The 18,986-nt window shown below is 38.3% G+C and overlaps 1 protein-coding gene and 1 long non-coding RNA gene across 2 annotated transcripts in view; one reads left to right on the top strand and one right to left on the bottom strand.

The window, feature by feature from the left end:
• LOC139124589 (uncharacterized) overlaps positions 1-11,945 on the top strand; it is a 28,413-nt gene extending 16,468 nt beyond the window's left edge. The window contains exon 3 of the mRNA XM_070690725.1: positions 11,281-11,945. Within this exon, the coding sequence (XP_070546826.1) occupies positions 11,281-11,934 (654 nt within the window). The 3' untranslated portion in view covers positions 11,935-11,945. The remainder of the gene's footprint in view (positions 1-11,280) is intronic.
• LOC139124590 (uncharacterized) overlaps positions 1-18,986 on the bottom strand; it is a 44,339-nt gene that overhangs the window by 1,234 nt on the left and 24,119 nt on the right. The gene's annotated exons all lie outside the window — the stretch shown is intronic.

The following is an 18,986-nucleotide window of genomic DNA, read 5'->3' as shown; positions in this document are numbered from 1 at the left end:
ATAATACTTACTTGTCTGATGCCTTTTCGTAGTTTTTTTTATATATCTGTACTTCTGTGTTTTTTGGTTTTCATGTTTGTGCTGTAGTGTGTATTATGACTTTCTTTTGTCTATTCGACCTCCACGAAAAGAGGTGTTTCACCTATGGAGTTATCGAGTTTAAATAAAGATTAATAATAATAATAATAATAATTATCACTGGTACCATATTTTATAAAGTTTGATGCAGTGCTTCCGGACATTCACCCTAAAAACAAAAGTTCATCATGTAAATGCAAATTGGCAATTAATTTAATTTATTGGATCATATCACAAAACAAATCGACGTGCATATGTATGACATAGGTCAATGTCCTTGTACCAACTTTGAATAAAATCCGTTGAGATATGCCTGAGTTATGGCTCAGTACATGAAAAAATCGTAACAAAATGGTCGCACAGCAGCCATATTGGATTCTATCACAAAACAAATTGACGTGCATATCTATGACATTGGTCAATGTCCTTGTACCAACTTTGAATAAAATGGGTTGAAACCTGTCTGACTTTAATGGCTCCGTACATGAAAAAATCGTAATAAAATGGCCGCCTGGCAGCCATATTGGATCGTATCACAAAACAAATTGACGTGCACATGTACGACATAGGTCAATGTCCTTGTACCAACTTTGAATAAAATCGGTTGAGATATGCCCGAGTTATGGCTTTGTACATGAAAAAATCGTAACAAAATGGCCGCACGGCAGCCATATTGGATCGTATCACAAAACAAATTAACGTGCATATCTATGATATTGGTCAATGTCCTTGTACCAACTTTGAATAAAATCGGTTGAAACATGTCTGAGTTATGGCTCTGTACATGAAAAAAATCGTAATAAAATGGCCGCCTGGCGGCCATATTGGATCGTATCACAAAACAAATCGACGTGCATATGTATGACATATGAAGTAATCCTTGTACCAAGTTTGAATGAAATCACTCCTGACAATTCTGAGATATCTGCGTGAACGGACGGACGCACGGACGCACGCACGGATGCACGCACAGACGCATGCACGCACGCACAGACGCACGGACATGACCAAACCTATAAGTCCCCCGGACGGTGTCCGTGGGGACTAATAAGCGACAGAAAACTAAAAGTTATCGCTGTGTCAAAAGGACAGTACATCACCAAAAAACGACGCAAACTAGTTATGTGCGCATACGCATACTGAGCATGCCCTCGCTCTCCGTGCATACTGCTCTGTACTACGGGGCCGCCAATGTATTGCCTCGGTAGAACTTAAAAGTTTGCCGCTAAAAGAAATGGCTTCGCCGGTACCGGGTGAGTACCGGTACGGAGGCCATCATTCTTCAGTTGATCGAAGAAGCGTTTTGTGCCAAAAAATACACAACAGCAACAAAAGTAACATCATTGTCAACTTCATATTCACAAGACATTATCAAATACACGCTAAAAACTGTAAAACGTCTAAATTCGCACCAGACTGAGAAATAAGATGGCGTCAGTTTGATTTTTCAAAGTCCTTGGAAAACAAGACTAACTTGTTATATGCGCATGCGCGCATTAAGGGGAGATCAATTTGATTTCTGAGGGGGGTATGGAGGAAGTGGGTATTGGAGAAATTTTCTTTTCCAGTCAGAGTGACTGCAATTTTTTATTTCTACTGTCAGACCTGCATCAATTTTTTTTTCAAATGGAGTAGCAGTGCAATTTTTCAAATTTAAGCCTGTGTTTCACATATCACAGGATGGTTCTATGTATTTATTTTACATTGCAACAAATTAAAACAAAATGGAAATACTAGCTTTAAATTATAGAATACTTTTCTGGCAAAATCAACTCTGATCAGTAACTATGCCTGCTTTTCTTTAAAACAGTCAATTCCTTTTAAGTTCTCAGGGGAGATGTTATCTTTTGTGGTCAGAGAAACAAGGCTCACACATTGTATTTCATTATATTTGTTGTTCCTCAATTTTTCATTGTCAACTTCTAATCTTTCTAACATATTTATATTGAGAGAATAATATATTGGTTTTAAAACTAGTTTATTGACTCTTGTCCTGTGTTTTAAAGTTTCACAATTTACGAAGTCAAATAGTTCCATCTAGATATTGCCTATGCCATTGAGATATTGCAATAGAAATCCTGAAATGTGTTTTATGGGGTCAGAAAAGGGAAGGAAAACACTGAGTGCACTGAGGTGTAAAGTAGTGCATGCTTATATCATAAGTGCTGGGAAAAAAACATAAGAATTGCTTGTGGTAAAAACATTTGCGCTGCGTATGGCAGCATGCCAGCAAAGAATACATGAAAATGAAGTTTCCAAAATTTTGCTCATTTCAGATGCATTGTGACTTTTTTTTTTACTTCTGTCTGTTATGAGAATTTTTTTCTTCTCAAGCCATTACAGGCTTAATTTTTTTCTTCTATTTCACCTGGTGACAATTTTTTTCTCAAAATCCTCCATACACCCTAAGTGTGGCCCTGACCTATACGGGCCAGTGGATTGCTTCCTCAGTAGAACTGATATGCCTACCGGTACCGGTGATTATCTTCAGTCGATCAAAGGCGCCTTTCGTACCAAAAAATACACAACAGCCGCAAAAGTGCATCACTGTCAACTTCATAACTATGAAACATATTGAAATACACAATGAAACGTTTACAACGTAAAAAATATGACCAGACGGAGAAAAAGGATGGCGTCCGTTTCGATTCTTCAACTCAGATTTTGTCCTACAGTTGTGCGCATGCGCAGCTTCAGCAAAAGTGAGTAAAAATCAAGTAAATATAAAATAATAATGGATAAAAGTATTATTTAAAAATAATACAGGGCATGTATCACCAAACTTTGAACATTTCTGACAGTATTTCAACTATACAAACACCCATGCCAAACATCAAAATGACCAAATCAGTGAATTTGAGGAAAAATTGAAAATAGTGGTTCTCACAATAAAGCTAAAAAAGTTACTTTAAAATGATTCAATCAAAAAAAGAAAGAAGACCGTTTGAGATACATGCCTAAGTGACCATCAGCCCAAATTTCAGAAAAAGTTACTGAAGCGTTTCTCAGATACCTGTGTCCTCGGCATACGGCCCACTATATTGGACATATTGGGCCGTGCCATCACATGAGTACTTTGGGCCCACAGGACCCAAAGGACTAACAAAATTCACCACAGATCAATGCTAAAGGTCATAAAGTATTCAAATATGTAATTAGCTGAAATAAAAATGATTAATTTCTTTGAGTACTGTCATTGTATCACCACTTAATATAGCATGTGTAATTGCCTTTGGTCAAGTCCTTCAAGCTATATACCATGCCAAACTGTGAAAGCTTATTAGCTATGCAAATTATGAATTAGCTGAGCCATATCTATAATTCAGGGTTTTCATTAACAGCTGTCAGGCGGCGAGAAATCGCAGCCTGACAACGGGGGATTGTCGGTTGAAAACATATATCGATATCCCTTATTATCGGCGTTTACATAGAAAACGGAATGATCGCCAATTGAAATCAAACACTGATCCTTCCTTTTACACTTTATGATCGGCTTTTACAGAGAATTATAAAAAGTTACATGTGAAAATGTGATCTTCGCTTCAATTAAGGGCGAATCTATAACGCGAACTTGCCTCACTATCTTACTTCCGCATACGAAAGCTTCACTCAGAGTCACATAATGCGATGATCTAATTGTCCAATCAAGTCGATTGACATTGATGCGTCGCACCGTGTGATTGCTTTATTTCCACTATCGTCAAATGTCGGATCCTGTGATTCATCTATTGTGTATAACCGGTTCACCTTATACTGTTTCAAGCGGCCGGCAACGACTTTGTTTGAGGTAATTTTTAATTGTTTCAAATTTCTTGAAAGTCAAGAATTTATGCCACGATAAGGATTTACAATGGAATACGGACGTTTACGTAGTTGCAATCTCGGATTTACGAAGTCAACTGAATGAACATGAGGCTAGTATATGGTGGAGAACGTATGTAGTCATTTCTGGCGATCGAGCAGCGAGAGAAAGGATCAATCACCAAGGGTAAAGCTAATTTGCTAAATGATATTTTATCTTGAATAGTGAGTTGAATGAGTTATAAAGTATATTTTTAACGTTCATTACGAGGTTGACACCAGAGCTATCCAGCTGTAGCCAACCTACCGGTAGGCTACTAGTATCTCATTTCACAGCGCCCTCAAACAGTCGATCTCGTCAAGTGATCGTTTTCACTTGTCATACGCTGCATTAGTGAAAGCTCTCTCTTATAGACAACCATGTAGCAGAAAAATTAAAACTTTCATAACTTCATTAATATCCAAGCCACGCCCACCAAAACCTTTTCAGTTCTTGCCATTTAGATCCTGAAGCTGTGTACCAAATTTGGTTGACATCCCTTCAGCAGTTCTTGAGATATCGGGTATACAGACAGACATACAGACACACAGACAGACATCGCTAAACTGTATGCTCACGTGTGAACACAGGTGAGCAAAAAAATCAGAGAAAGAACGTCGACTACCAATATCCATTGTTTACATTTTACAATCCACGGCCATGGATCGCTGAAGGCGATTGCTGATGCATTCAGAAGAAACATTTCACAATACATTCATAAAACGCCACATAAGTATCAATATGATCTGACAAATTGCCATCGGCTGCACCTTTCTTCATCAACCAGTCTGTATTTCTCCATTTCGACCCACCAGAGTCACTTAATCCACATCTCATGGCCGACACTATGTTGCGACCAGCTACACAGGGCACAGTAGCTCAAAATCCGTGTGTCCCTCGGATTATCCTTCGGGATGTTACTAAGACATCATACGTACAATCAGAGGACAATTTTTATCACAGAAATGGAGAAAGCTACCAGACAATTAAACCATGCAAATTGCTACTGACGGACTGTTTAAAGTCATCTCCAGCTTGTGATTATACAGGTTCTATCACAAAGTGTGGTATTAAAAACTGCAAAACCTGTGGTATGCTCATCACTACAGAACAGTTCAGTAGTAGTTTGACAGGTAAGACCTATTCTACCAAATGTCTGGAACCTCTGAATTGCACAACAAAAAACGTAATCTATGGAATTGAGTGTTCATTGTGCGGGCTCATTTATGTTGGTGAAACAGGAAACAGCTTACGATCTAGAATGAACGGACATCGCAGTGGAGTGAATCGATCTTTGGATGTGCAACTTTATAAGCATTTTAACCAGGACGATCACTCCACTTTGTCTATGCGTGTCCGTATTCTTGAAAAATATACCATCCAACCAACAGCCCCACACTTAGTTCACCATTCCGTAGACAGAGAGAATACCACTGGATTAGACAGTTAGGTACCGCAATGCCTTATGGTTGTAATGACAACATCAAAGATATAGGCAATCTCTCAAGTCCTGGTTGTTCAGAAGTGAATGTGATGGGCCTATTTGAGTCTTCTGTCCGTAGAAGACGTAGTCATGGACATAGGCGTTACCATCGGCCTAAATTGGATACATCAGCTACATCCAATTGCCATGACAAATTTCATGAACTGCTTCTTTTATTGCAGAAGCCTTTAGGTCTCCGTCACATCGTACTTCATTATTTGCTCTTTCCATCAAGGACTTGAGAAGGTTGCATGTCTATGCATTGGGATTGTCTTTGACAGATCCGAACAAACAACCGTACAGACTGGTCAGTATTATTGCTGACATTGCACTATACAGACTATACAAGCCTGTTCGTGCTGAACCTATGACTGATGATCATCGTCATTTCATACATCTTCCATTTACTAACAAAGGAATTGATGCCATTAATATCAGCAATATACTACACAACAAAAAGGTTACATCAACTATACCTGTATACTTTAAGAACCAGTCTGTACCTATTCTGTCATATCAATACACCAAGACAATCTCCAATAAAATATTCAATTACAATAAGGCATTGCGGCACTTAAAAATTGATGAATTCCTTCAAACACCAGCATCCTGTGACTGCTCTACATCTCCCTTCAAATATACTCCAGTTGGCCATGTCATCACTGGTGATCTGAACTTGGTTGAACATCACCACCTTCGTAAGATATTATCTTGTGGACCCAAGTTCAGAGAACCTCGCAGGATCAACTGGAACCATAATTTTAAGATCATTATGGACTCAGTTGAAGATTATACCAGGAAATGGGCTAAAAGGGAGGATGTAGAGTTGGACACACTGTCAGAATGGGTCAAATCTGTGAGGAAAATAGTGCGTGGCCGTATTGGTCAACTAAAATCACATGTTTGCAGAAGGCCCTATTCTGTATTTAAAGTTGCAATATGGATCAGAATTGACCTTCATATTTCGAAGATTTAACCTTATAGAAAAATCCACAACAATTTCATTTGCAGATTCGACCATTAACAGGAACACGGGGATGACTGTAATTTGAGTAAATTGATTTAATTACCGAATAAATTGCTGTTTGGTACGTACTGTTTGGAGAGTAAAGTACAGAATTTGAAACGTCATTTTACTATTTGAATATGTACGCATGCGTATTTAATGCATGGTAACGGTTATGAAATTACAACATCGTGTCAACATGCCTAGCTAGCCTTCCCACAGGCAAGCGATCAGGTCGGTCTCTGCCTGCGCCCTGGGTCTCTGCTGACTGATTCGGCCTTGCAAAAATGGAAGAAATTGGCCAAAAATGTCGGCAAAATAAACATTGTTTGGTCAGATCGAAAGATGGAACCAGAAAATGAGTGACACGCGACTACTGTACCACGTCGAGGAGGCAGACTCTGTCTACAGTACAGTTTCTCTCGAAATCACCAACGTCGCCACTGTGTGATGATCAACTTCGCTAGCCAGCGGTGTTTCCTCGAACAACACCGACCTACCAACACCGTGGCCGTGCGGACCCCACGATTTGTAATGTGAACCGGGCCATAGTCCCCCGCAAGGAAATAACTTAAATCTGTTAGCATTCATTGATAATCTATATCCTTCAGGTCAAACATGCATTTTTCGGAAACAAAGAAAAACGGCAGTCTCCATCATTACATGTCATGGCATGGTCTCATTTACGACGCGTCGATCGACGCGCTGACATGGCCATGCACGATCAGACTGAGGGGCAAGACAGTTGCCGAACTTCTGCAGTGGTGGATGATACTAAAGTGGGCAAAGCTTTCAAATAAATATAGTGTGCAGATACCTCGCCTTTTAACATGAAAAATGTAACAACATGCAACGGGGAGAGGATTGTGGTGGCACTGTCAGGCACGCGGTGAACACAACCAGATCGGTGTACGTGGTCTGGACGCTCGATCGATCGAACGTACACGGTAGGTGCACACAGCGCGGCACTGACATACATTTATATGGGTGAGAAAAATCAATCACACGATCTTTTGTAGAGCTGTACTTTATCATATCGATATACTTATATTTCTGAAACATTGTGATGCTACCAAAGTTAGGCAAACGCAAAGTTTACAATGAATTATCATTATATATGTCAAGTTCTGTCAGCGAAACAACATCGCCCCTCCAACGTGCACTCCAGTGCGACGTCATCACTCTTGGTTGTACTTGTTACGTGCACAGCAGAAAACGCCAATGTTTTTGTTTTGAAAGTTTGTTTACAAGACAGCTTTTCTAGGCGGCCGCAACGTATCAAAATGAACGTATTTGTGTGTCGGGATTGGTAAGAGGCTTAGCTAAGAAGAGTACTTCAACGTAGTATGGTCTATTTGCTTTAGTTTTACGAAAAAAAAATCGACAATTTTGATCCATATTGCAACTTTAAAGATCCTGATGCTGTTAAGTGTTTGAATGATATCCATGACAAATATGTTGTCGTCCCTGCTGATAAAGCTGCCAATAACATTGTATTTGTCTGTAAGAAGTATTATTTTGAATGTCTTATAGACGAACTTGGTGTAACTAAGACCTCAACCAACTCCACTTACAGACAATCAATGTTCAACAAATCTGAAATTTTGGCAAACCACAAGTCATTCATGGATAATTTTAATATTACAACAAAGGATGACCATAATAAGTTGCCTAGCTTATACTGGATACCAAAGCTCCACAAAACACTTACAAAGCTAGGTTTATCGCAGGATCTTCAAAATGTTCAACAACAGAGTTATCGAAGATACTGACTTCTGTTCTTTGTACTGTTAAACGGGGACTTCAATCATACTGTGATGTTGTCTTTTCTCGGAGTGGTATAAATCAAATGTGGATATTAAAAATTCGAAGGAACTCTTGGATAAAATAAAAATAAAATAAAATAACATTTATTAAAACTTTCGATTTTTCCACATTGTATACCACAATACCACATGATAAATTGAAAGAACGCTTGAAAAACATCATCAACCAAGCATTTTTCTACAAAAACGGTTCACGCCGTTACAAATATGTGGTATTAGGGTATAATTCTACATATTTTGTTAAAAATACAACTAATGCTAAAGTGTTTTATACCGAGAAAGACATTATCAGTATGCTTGATTTCCTCATTGACAACATATTTGTTGAATTTGGAGGACACATTTTCCAACAGTGTATAGGAATTCCCATGGGCACTAACTGTGCTCCCTTACTTGCCGACTTATTTCTGTTCTCATACGAGGCAGAATTTATCCAGAACCTTATCAAGCAGAAAAAGGTCTCTGTAGCTCGTACTTTCAACCTAACATTTAGATACATAGACGATGTTATTTCATTGAATAACTCTGAATTCAGTAAATATCTCGCTATGATTTATCCTCCAGAATTGGAGATTAAAGAAACTACAGAAACGGCCTCTTCTGCTTCATATCTGGACATTTTACTTGAATTTGACTCCAATGGTCACCTTTCTACTAGGCTATATGACAAGAGAGATGATTTCAACTTTAGTATAATTAATTTTCCACACCTCATCAGTAATATTCCACTCTCACCTGCTTATGGGGTATACATTTCCCAGCTTATACGATATGCAAGAACATGCACTTCATATGGTGATTTTGTAGAGAGACATGGCCATCTCTCTTTCAAACTGTTAAATCAAGGTTACACCAGAGCAAGACTTGTCTCTACATTCAAACGCTTTTTTGGCAGGTATCGCAAGCTGGTAGGTAAATACAATATCTCTCTTCGACAAATGATCACTGATGGCATCGGTGACATTGGGCCTTAGTTAGTGACCACTACCTATCTGACTTACAGATTGATATATGGCGGGTGCCACATGTGGGGCAGGATGCGCTTACTATTTTCGAAACACCTGACATCACTTCTTGGTCTTTTGGCCAGAGGTCCATATATCTTTCTTTCATGAATGTGACTTTGTTTGTACCGTCTATTTACTGTCTGTTCTGTGCTGTTTTGTGTCTATGTTTACAACATTGTCTTACAAATTTTGACCTAGTGTTATTGGATTATGGATTGGTATGATTGCGATTATTTTGCATTACTGCATATGCGCAATGACCCCTAACCTCCAACCACCCTGTGTACGTTGTATAGACATGTTCTGTGCTGTACACTCATCTGTAAGCTTAGCGAGGCATCGCACAATCGACGAACGCGAGCCAACAAACACAAAATTTTCACTGAAAACTCTGCAAAAGTGTTGAAAACAACTAATTCAGCATCAAGAATACGTATCATTGTAAACTTTTGCTGATATGCTGTATTTGTTACCAGCTATTCATTCCTGTACGCGGCACAACAATTACCGGTACATGATTTTCAGATTATAACAGGCGGCCGTGATTGCCTTACAGCCGGCCATATGGCCGGTGGCTGGCTTTAACGAAACCCCTAGTTGAATGGTCAGACTACCCAAAAAGGGAAGGATTGTTTAACCACTGTGGCATATAACTTTTATCTCGGTCCTCTCAAAGCATAAGTAAAGCACTTTTCACAACTTTAAGAATTACATTAATTTTTATTTATCATTACAAAAGAGGGGATAGAGTGATTAGAGATCATACCAAAATAATTAACAAGCATTTTCTGAATGTCTAGCATAAAATTTTGTTTACTTAGCCAACAGAACACTGTCTCATGTGAGCCCAACTGTCAGTCAAGATGATTACTTATGCGTAAACATTACAATCTGTTTAAGGTGGTTGGAAAGGCTAGAGCGTCAGTTATAAATTTCAACAAAACTATTAAAATATAAAAGTAGTCAACATTCTCTGTGGAATAAAAAAAACTAGACATTTGGCACAAAGGCATTGCAGAGTTATAGCCTGTTAAAACTTCTGAAAAACTACCGAATAAGAAGAAATTGGGGAGTCCTTAGTGTATTAACTATGGTAGAAGTCCCCTAGCTTTTAATAAAATGTTTGAAAAGGGAAAGTCATTATTTGCTGTTTTTCAGGAAAGTTTGACAAGGCGGTGCTGGCATTCAGAGTGAGTGACTGCTATTGTAAATGCATTTTTAGATTCTTTGAGTGTCAAAGAGGTGTCAAAAGTGAGATTAACCAAAAAAACTGCTCTATGACTTCAAACGAGGGGTGCAAATATGGCTTGTTTTCAACATTTTGACAGAATAACAGTTTCGTACATAATTGTATACCAATTTAATCCAACTTTGAAAAGAGATATGGACATGGAATTTTTACAGCCTATTAACAAGGTTACAGATAAGATTTGTACGGCACAATTTTCCTGTATTTGAAGTACTTTTTGAAAAATCACATTTTGAAATTTGAAAGAATTTTTAATAATTTTTTGATATATAAACCCATGTAAAATCATAAAAACAAATTTTATTTACAAATCCTGCCGTACAAATCTTACAATAAATAGTGTCAACATATTTATAACTAATTTGGTAATATCAATACTATCCAATTATTATTAAATTCAAATATGTAAAAAAAATATGAAAAATTAAATTTTAATATTTACTGGTGTCATATTTCAAAATCATGGCTGCAAATATACAATTTTTATATTCTTTGGAGAAAATATTAACTAAGGGAGTTATCCTGAAAATTTGAACTAAATATAACACTTGAAACTTGACATTAACTCTGAGAAAAGAATTGGTGCAAAAATAGCCTTTCCAACTACCTTAACCCGTTGAACGCCAAAGTCGTTTTTGTCCCCTTTATAAATATACCAAGTCAGTTTTTTTCAGGTTAAGATTAACGGTACTTAATAGTTTCCCAGACACAACATGTAAGTCAGTAAATCTGCTTGTTGTTTTAAAAATGTTCACATACTATTTATTTACTTCTTATTCCGTTTTAATAGGCCACAGCCTGTGAATCACTGTCAACTGCAGAAAGGTTCCGACACTGGTATGAAGCCTGGAAACCAACAACAAATCTCATTGAGAAAGCTACTTGGCATAAGCTTTGCGAAATCTTAGATGTTGAACGTCCTAATTTTAGTGACTGGCGGGGATTTGCTGATGCATTGGGATTACATCCTCTCCAAATAGAGACAGTAAGCAAGAAAGACAGTCCTACAGGCCTTCTGTTATCTTTCATCTTTGCTGATCTAATCAGCACCTACTCAGTAATCGATATATTGAAGAAATTAGAGGATATTTTCATCAAGATAGAAAATGCAGTTGCCCGAGATGTGATTCAAGAAGAAATTAAGCGAGCCACAAGTAAAGATGGTGATGAGGTATCTGATTCTGGAATTTCTAACAACCCAAATGAAAAGCAGGATGACTTGCCTAAAGTGTCAAGCAGTTACACATCAGATACAAGTACAAATGATGATACTGATGAAGTTTACATTCAACCTCCCGTAAGACTGACAGAATCTGTTAAAAATCAAAATCTGTTGACCATCCACTTTCAACTGCTGAAGTTCAAAAACAAGGGAAGAAAATACCACCAGCACCAAAACCTAAGCCAAGACGGAAAAAACAGACTTCACAAGAGTTACCTTTGACACATTCTGAAGGCACTGAATTTAGCAGCAGGCTAGGATATGCTGATCAGCAGAAATCATCAACTCTACCCAGGAGAAGCACACGGCAAAGATCCATGCCAAGAACTATTAAAGAATACGAGGATAAAGATAATCAGATGGAATCAGGATTTGTTTCCACAGCATATCAGCAACCTGATTTGTCTATGCAATCAAACAAAAAGCCATCAGGATCAAAGACTGATACATCCATTAGGAAACAAGGAGATCATGGAAGTCAACTGGAAAGGACTCTATCCACAACTAGGACAGAATTAAACATTCAACAAACACAGGCAGAGTCATTACAACTACAAAGAGAGTCTGACACTACATGTGACACTGAAGGCAGATTGACAATTGCCTCATCCAGTTACAAAAGCCAAGAACAAAATCTACCACTAAATTCACAGGACTTGAATCCCATGTCAAAAAAAACAAGGTTTCCAGTGTCTCTGCCAGGCTCTGGTGAAAGTCACCCTCAGCGTGAACTGAATGAATACACAGGATCAGAAGGTGACACAAATACACAACTGTCACTGATGAAGAATACAGAACAGCCATCCCAGTCATCAACATGGTCTGACAACACTCAACAAAGTCATGCCAGAAAGACATCATCAGAGTGTACTACACAAGATGAAAATCTAGCCAGATTACAATCACAATTACTAGACCAGACTAACATCACTCAAGTAACAAACACTGACACTGAAATTCAGCCTGCATCACACAAAGATCCTCCATCTGTACAAACCATAGAGAAAGTACTTCCACCAACTTCGGGCCAAGGATCAATAAATATATCTAAATCATTTGTTGGTGATACCCAAAATGCCACAGATGGAAATACAATCAATACTCAACCAGTTGACAAGGCAGAAATAGGTAGCGAGACTGATCAAAACACTTCACATCTTGAAGTTTATATTCAACCTCCTATAAGACTGACAGAATCTGTTAATACATCAAAATCTGTTGACCATGATTGTAAAACTCACCATGAACTACAAGATGAAACAGTACTGAGTTCTATTGAAACGGAAATTCTTCCAATGCAAGATTTGAGTAACCAATCTAAATATCAAAATCCACGGTATATTACTACCCCTGACACTGGCGGAAGTAGAAGTATGTCAGAACAGTGTATAGAATCCAATGTAATACAAACACATCTCACTAGTCAACAACTTGGTACACCGGCATACTCTGATGTCACAGAGGGTATTGGTAATAGCACTTTGAAATATCAGGACACTACAAAAGAATCTCAACTTTCAACTGCTGAAGTTCAAAAACAAGGGAAGAAAATACCACCAGCACCAAAACCTAAGCCAAGACGGAAAAAACAGACTTCACAAGAGTTACCTTTGACACATTCTGAAGGCACTGAATTTAGCAGCAGGCTAGGATATGCTGATCAGCAGAAATCATCAACTCTACCCAGGAGAAGCACACGGCCAAGATCCATGACAAGACCTAAGGAATATGAGGATAAAGATAATCAGATGGAATCAGGATTTGTTTCCACAGCATATCAGCAACCTGATTTGTCTATGCAATCAAACAAAAAGCCATCAGGATCAAAGACTGTACATCCATTAGGAAACAAGGAGATCATGGAAGTCAACTGGAAAGGACTCTATCCACAACTACAACAGAATTAAACATTCAACCAACACAGGCAGAGTCATTACAAAGACAAAGACAGTCTGACGCTACATGTGACACTGAAGGCAGACTGCCAATTTTTGCCTCATCTAGTTACAAAAGCCAAGAAGAAAATCTACCACTAAATTCACAGGACTTGAATCCCATGTCAAAACAAACAAGGTTTCCGGTGTCTGTGCCAGGCTCTGGTAAAAGTCACCCTCAGCATGAACTGCAGCTGAATGAATACACAGGATCAGCAGGTGACACAAATACACAACTGTCACTGATGAAGGATACAGAACAGCCATCCCATTCATCAACATGGTCTGACAACACTCAACAAAGTCATGCCAGAAAGACATCATCAGAGTGTACTACACAAGATGAAAATCTAGCCAGTGTACAATCACAATTACTGGACAAGACTAACATCACTCAAGTCACAAACATTGACACTGAAATTCAGCTGCATCACACAAAGATCCTCCATCTGTACAAACCATAGAGAAAGTACTTCCACCAACTTCGGGCCAAGGATCAATAAATATATCTAAATCATTTGTTGGTGACACCCAAAATGCCACAGATGGAAATACAATCAATTCTCAACCAGCTGACAAGGGAGAAATAGGAAGCAAGACTGATCAAAACACTTCACATCTTGAAGTTTACATTCAACCTCCTATAAGACTGACAGAATCTGTTGATACATCAAAATCTGTTGACCATGATTGTAAAATATACCATGAACTACAAGATGAGACAGTACTGAGTCCTATTGAAACAGAAATTCTTCCAACACAAGATTTGAGTAACCAATCTAAATATCAAAATCCATTGTGTATTATTAACCCTGACACTGGCGGAAGTAGAAGTATGTCAGAACAATGTAAAGAATCCAGTGTAATACAAACACATCCCATAAGTCAACAACATGATACAACAGCATACTCTGATATCACGAAGGGTACTGGTAAAAGTACTTTGAAATATCAAGAAACCATTAAAGAATCTCCACTTTCCACTGCTGAAGTTCAAAAACAAGGGAAGAAAATACCACCAGCACCAAAACCTAAGCCAAGACGGAAAAAACAGACTTCACAAGAGTTACCTTTGACACATTCTGAAGGCACTGAATTTAGCAGCAGGCTAGGATATGCTGATCAGCAGAAATCATCAACTCTACCCAGGAGAAGCACACGGCAAAGATCCATGCCAAGAACTATTAAAGAATACGAGGATAAAGATAATCAGATGGAATCAGGATTTGTTTCTACAGTATATCAGGAACCTGATTTGTCTATGCAATCAAACAAAACACCATTGCAATCTAAGACCAATACATCCATTAGGAAACAAGGAGATCATGGAAGTCAACTTGAAAGGACTCTATCCACAACTACGACAGAATTAAACATTCAACAAACACAGGCAGAGTCATTACAACTACAAAGAGAGTCTGACACTACATGTGACACTGAAGGCAGATTGACAATTGCCTCATCCAGTTACAAAAGCCAAGAACAAAATCTACCACTAAATTCACAGGACTTGAATCCCATGTCAAAACAAACAAGGTTTCCGGTGTCTATGCCAGGCTCTGGTAAAAGTCACCCTCAGCATGAACTGCAGCTGAATGAATACACAGGATCAGCAGGTGACACAAATACACAACTGTCACTGATGAAGGATACAGAACAGCCATCCCATTCATCAACATGGTCTGACAGTACTCAACAAAGAATTGATGGAATTCATGCTGAAAAGACATCATCAGAGTGTACTACACAAGATGAAAATCTAGCCAGTGTACAATCACAATTACTGGACAAGACTAACATCACTCAAGTCACAAACATTGACACTGAAATTCAGTCTGTATCACACAAAGATACTCCATGTGTACAAACCACAGAGAAAGTACTTCCACCACCTTTGGGCCAAGGATCAATAAATATATGTACATCAAATTTTGGTGATACCCTAAATGCCACAGATAGAAATACAATCAATTCTCAACCAGTTGACAAGGCAGAAATAGGTGGCGAGACTGATCAAAACACTTCACATCTTGAAGTTTATATTCAACCTCCTATAAGACTGACAGAATCTGTTAATACATCAAAATCTGTTGACCATGATTGTAAAACTCACCATGAACTACAAGATGAAACAGTACTGAGTTCTATTGAAACGGAAATTCTTCCAATGCAAGATTTGAGTAACCAATCTAAATATCAAAATCCACGGTATATTACTACCCCTGACACTGGCGGAAGTAGAAGTATGTCAGAACAGTGTATAGAATCCAGTGTAATACAAACACATCCCATTAGTCAACAACATGATACAACAGCATACTCTGATATCACGAAGGGTACTGGTAAAAGTACTTTGAAATATCAAGAAACCATTAAAGAATCTCCACTTTCCACTGCTGAAGTTCAAAAAACTGGTGAAGAAAATACCACCAGCAACAAAACCTAAGCCAAGACGGAAAAAACAGACTTCACAAGAGTTACCTTTGACACATTCTGAAGGCACTGAATTTAGCAGCAGGCTAGGATATGCTGATCAGCAGAAATCATCAACTCTACCCAGGAGAAGCACACGGCAAAGATCCATGCCAAGAACTATTAAAGAATACGAGGATAAAGATAATCAGATGGAATCAGGATTTGTTTCTACAGTATATCAGGAACCTGATTTGTCTATGCAATCAAACAAAAAGCCATCAGGATCAAAAACTGATACATCCATCAGGAAACAAAGAGATCATGGAAGTCAACTTGAAAGGACTCTATCCACAACTACAACAGAATTAAACATTCAACCAACACAGGCAGAGTCATTACAAAGACAAAGACAGTCTGACGCTACATGTGACACTGAAGGCAGATTGACAATTGCCTCATCCAGTTACAAAAGCCAAGAAGAAAATCTACCACTAAATTCACAGGACTTGAATCCCATGTCAAAACAAACAAGGTTTCCAGTGTCTCTGCCAGGCTCTGGTGAAATTCACCCTCAGCGTGAACTGAATGAATACACAGGATCAGAAGGTGACACAAATATACAACTGTCACTGATGAAGATTACAGAACAGCTTTCCCAGTCATCAACATGGTCTGACAACACTCAAAGAATTGATGGAATTCATACTGAAAAGACATCATCAGAGTGTAATACACAAGATGAAGCTCTATCATTAGAAAATCTGGCAAGTCAATCATCACAATTACTGGACCAGACTGACATCAATCAAGTCACAAACACTGACATTGGAATTGAGCCTACATCACATAAAAAGACACCACAAACAAGGTCAGAAGATACATCATCAAGGAGTATAGAAGAACAAAAAATTATAAAGGATTTAAGTCAATCCCAAAGAAAATACAAGATGTCAGTAAGCCATCACAATCCCCTGATTCTGATAATATTCAATCTGGTACCAGTAAATCAAATCAGGTTGAGGGTAGTCAACATGAACATAAAGTTCCAGCTAGAAGTACATCAGAACAAAGTACAGAATCCAGTGTAATACAACACAAACCCACTAGCCAACAACATAATACAACAGCATACTCTGATATTACAAAGGGTACTGGTAAAAGCATTTTGAAATATCAGGACACTACAAAAGAATCTCAACTTTCAACTGCTGAAGTTCAAAAACAAGGGAAGAAAATACCACCAGCACCAAAACCTAAGCCAAGACGGAAAAAACAGACTTCACAAGAGTTACCTTTGACACATTCTGAAGGCACTGAATTTAGCAGCAGGCTAGGATATGCTGATCAGCAGAAATCATCAACTCTACCCAGGAGAAGCACACGGCAAAGATCCATGCCAAGAACTATTAAAGAATACGAGGATAAAGATAATCAGATGGAATCAGGATTTGTTTCCACAGCATATCAGCAACCTGATTTGTCTATGCAATCAAACAAAAAGCCATCAGGATCAAAAACTGATACATCCATCAGGAAACAAAGAGATCATGGAAGTCAACTTGAAAGGACTCTATCCACAACTACGACAGAATTAAACATTCAACCAACACAGGCAGAGTCATTACAAAGACAAAGACAGTCTGACACTACATGTGACACTGAAGGCAGATTGACAATTGCCTCATCCAGTTACAAAAGCCAAGAAGAAAATCTACCACTAAATTCACAGGACTTGAATCCCATGTCAAAACAAACAAGGTTTCCAGTGTCTCTGCCAGGCTCTGGTGAAATTCACCCTCAGCGTGAACTGAATGAATACACAGGATCAGAAGGTGACACAAATATACAACTGTCACTGATGAAGATTACAGAACAGCTTTCCCAGTCATCAACATGGTCTGACAACACTCAAAGAATTGATGGAATTCATACTGAAAAGACATCATCAGAGTGTAATACACAAGATGAAGCTCTATCATTAGAAAATCTGGCAAGTCAATCATCACAATTACTGGACCAGACTGACATCAATCAAGTCACAAACACTGACATTGGAATTCAGCCTGCATACCAGAAAAAGATGCCACAAACAAGGTCAGAAGATACATCATCAAGGAGTATAGAAGAACAAAAAATTATATTTATAAAGGATTTGAGTCAATCCCCAGAGAAAATACAAGATGTCAGTGAGCCATCACAAACACTGTGGTGTGGTGCCAGTAAATCGAATCCAGTTGCGGGTAGTCAACATGAACATAAAGTTCCAGCTAGAAGTACATCAGAACAAAGTACAGAATCCAGTGTAATACAACACAAACCCACTAGCCAACAACATAATACAACAGCATACTCTGATATTACAAAGGGTACTGGTAAAAGCATTTTGAAATATCAGGACACTACAAAAGAATCTCAACTTTCAACTGCTGAAGTTCAAAAACAAGGGAAGAAAATACCACCAGCACCAAAACCTAAGCCAAGACGGAAAAAACAGACTTCACAAGAGTTACCTTTGACACGTTCTGAAGGGACTGACTTTAGCGGCTGGCAAGGATATGCTGATCAGCAGAAATCATCAACTCTACCCAGGAGAAGCACACGGCAAAGATCCATGCCAAGAACTATTAAAGAATACGAGGATAAAGATAATCAGATGGAATCAGGATTTGTTTCTACAGTATATCAGGAACCTGATTTGTCTATGCAATCAAACAAAACACCATTGCAATCTAAGACCAATACATCCATTAGGAAACAAAGAGATCATGGAAGTCAACTTGAAAGGACTCTATCCACAACTACGACAGAATTAAACATTCAACCAACACAGGCAGAGTCATTACAAAGACAAAGACAGTCTGACGCTACATGTGACACTGAAGGCAGACTGCCAATTTTTGCCTCATCTAGTTACAAAAGCCAAGA

The sequence above is a fragment of the Ptychodera flava genome (assembly GCF_041260155.1).
Source record: "Ptychodera flava strain L36383 chromosome 23 unlocalized genomic scaffold, AS_Pfla_20210202 Scaffold_24__1_contigs__length_23054250_pilon, whole genome shotgun sequence".
Taxonomy (NCBI): domain Eukaryota; kingdom Metazoa; phylum Hemichordata; class Enteropneusta; family Ptychoderidae; genus Ptychodera; species Ptychodera flava.
This window is presented reverse-complemented; position numbering and strand designations above follow the sequence as displayed.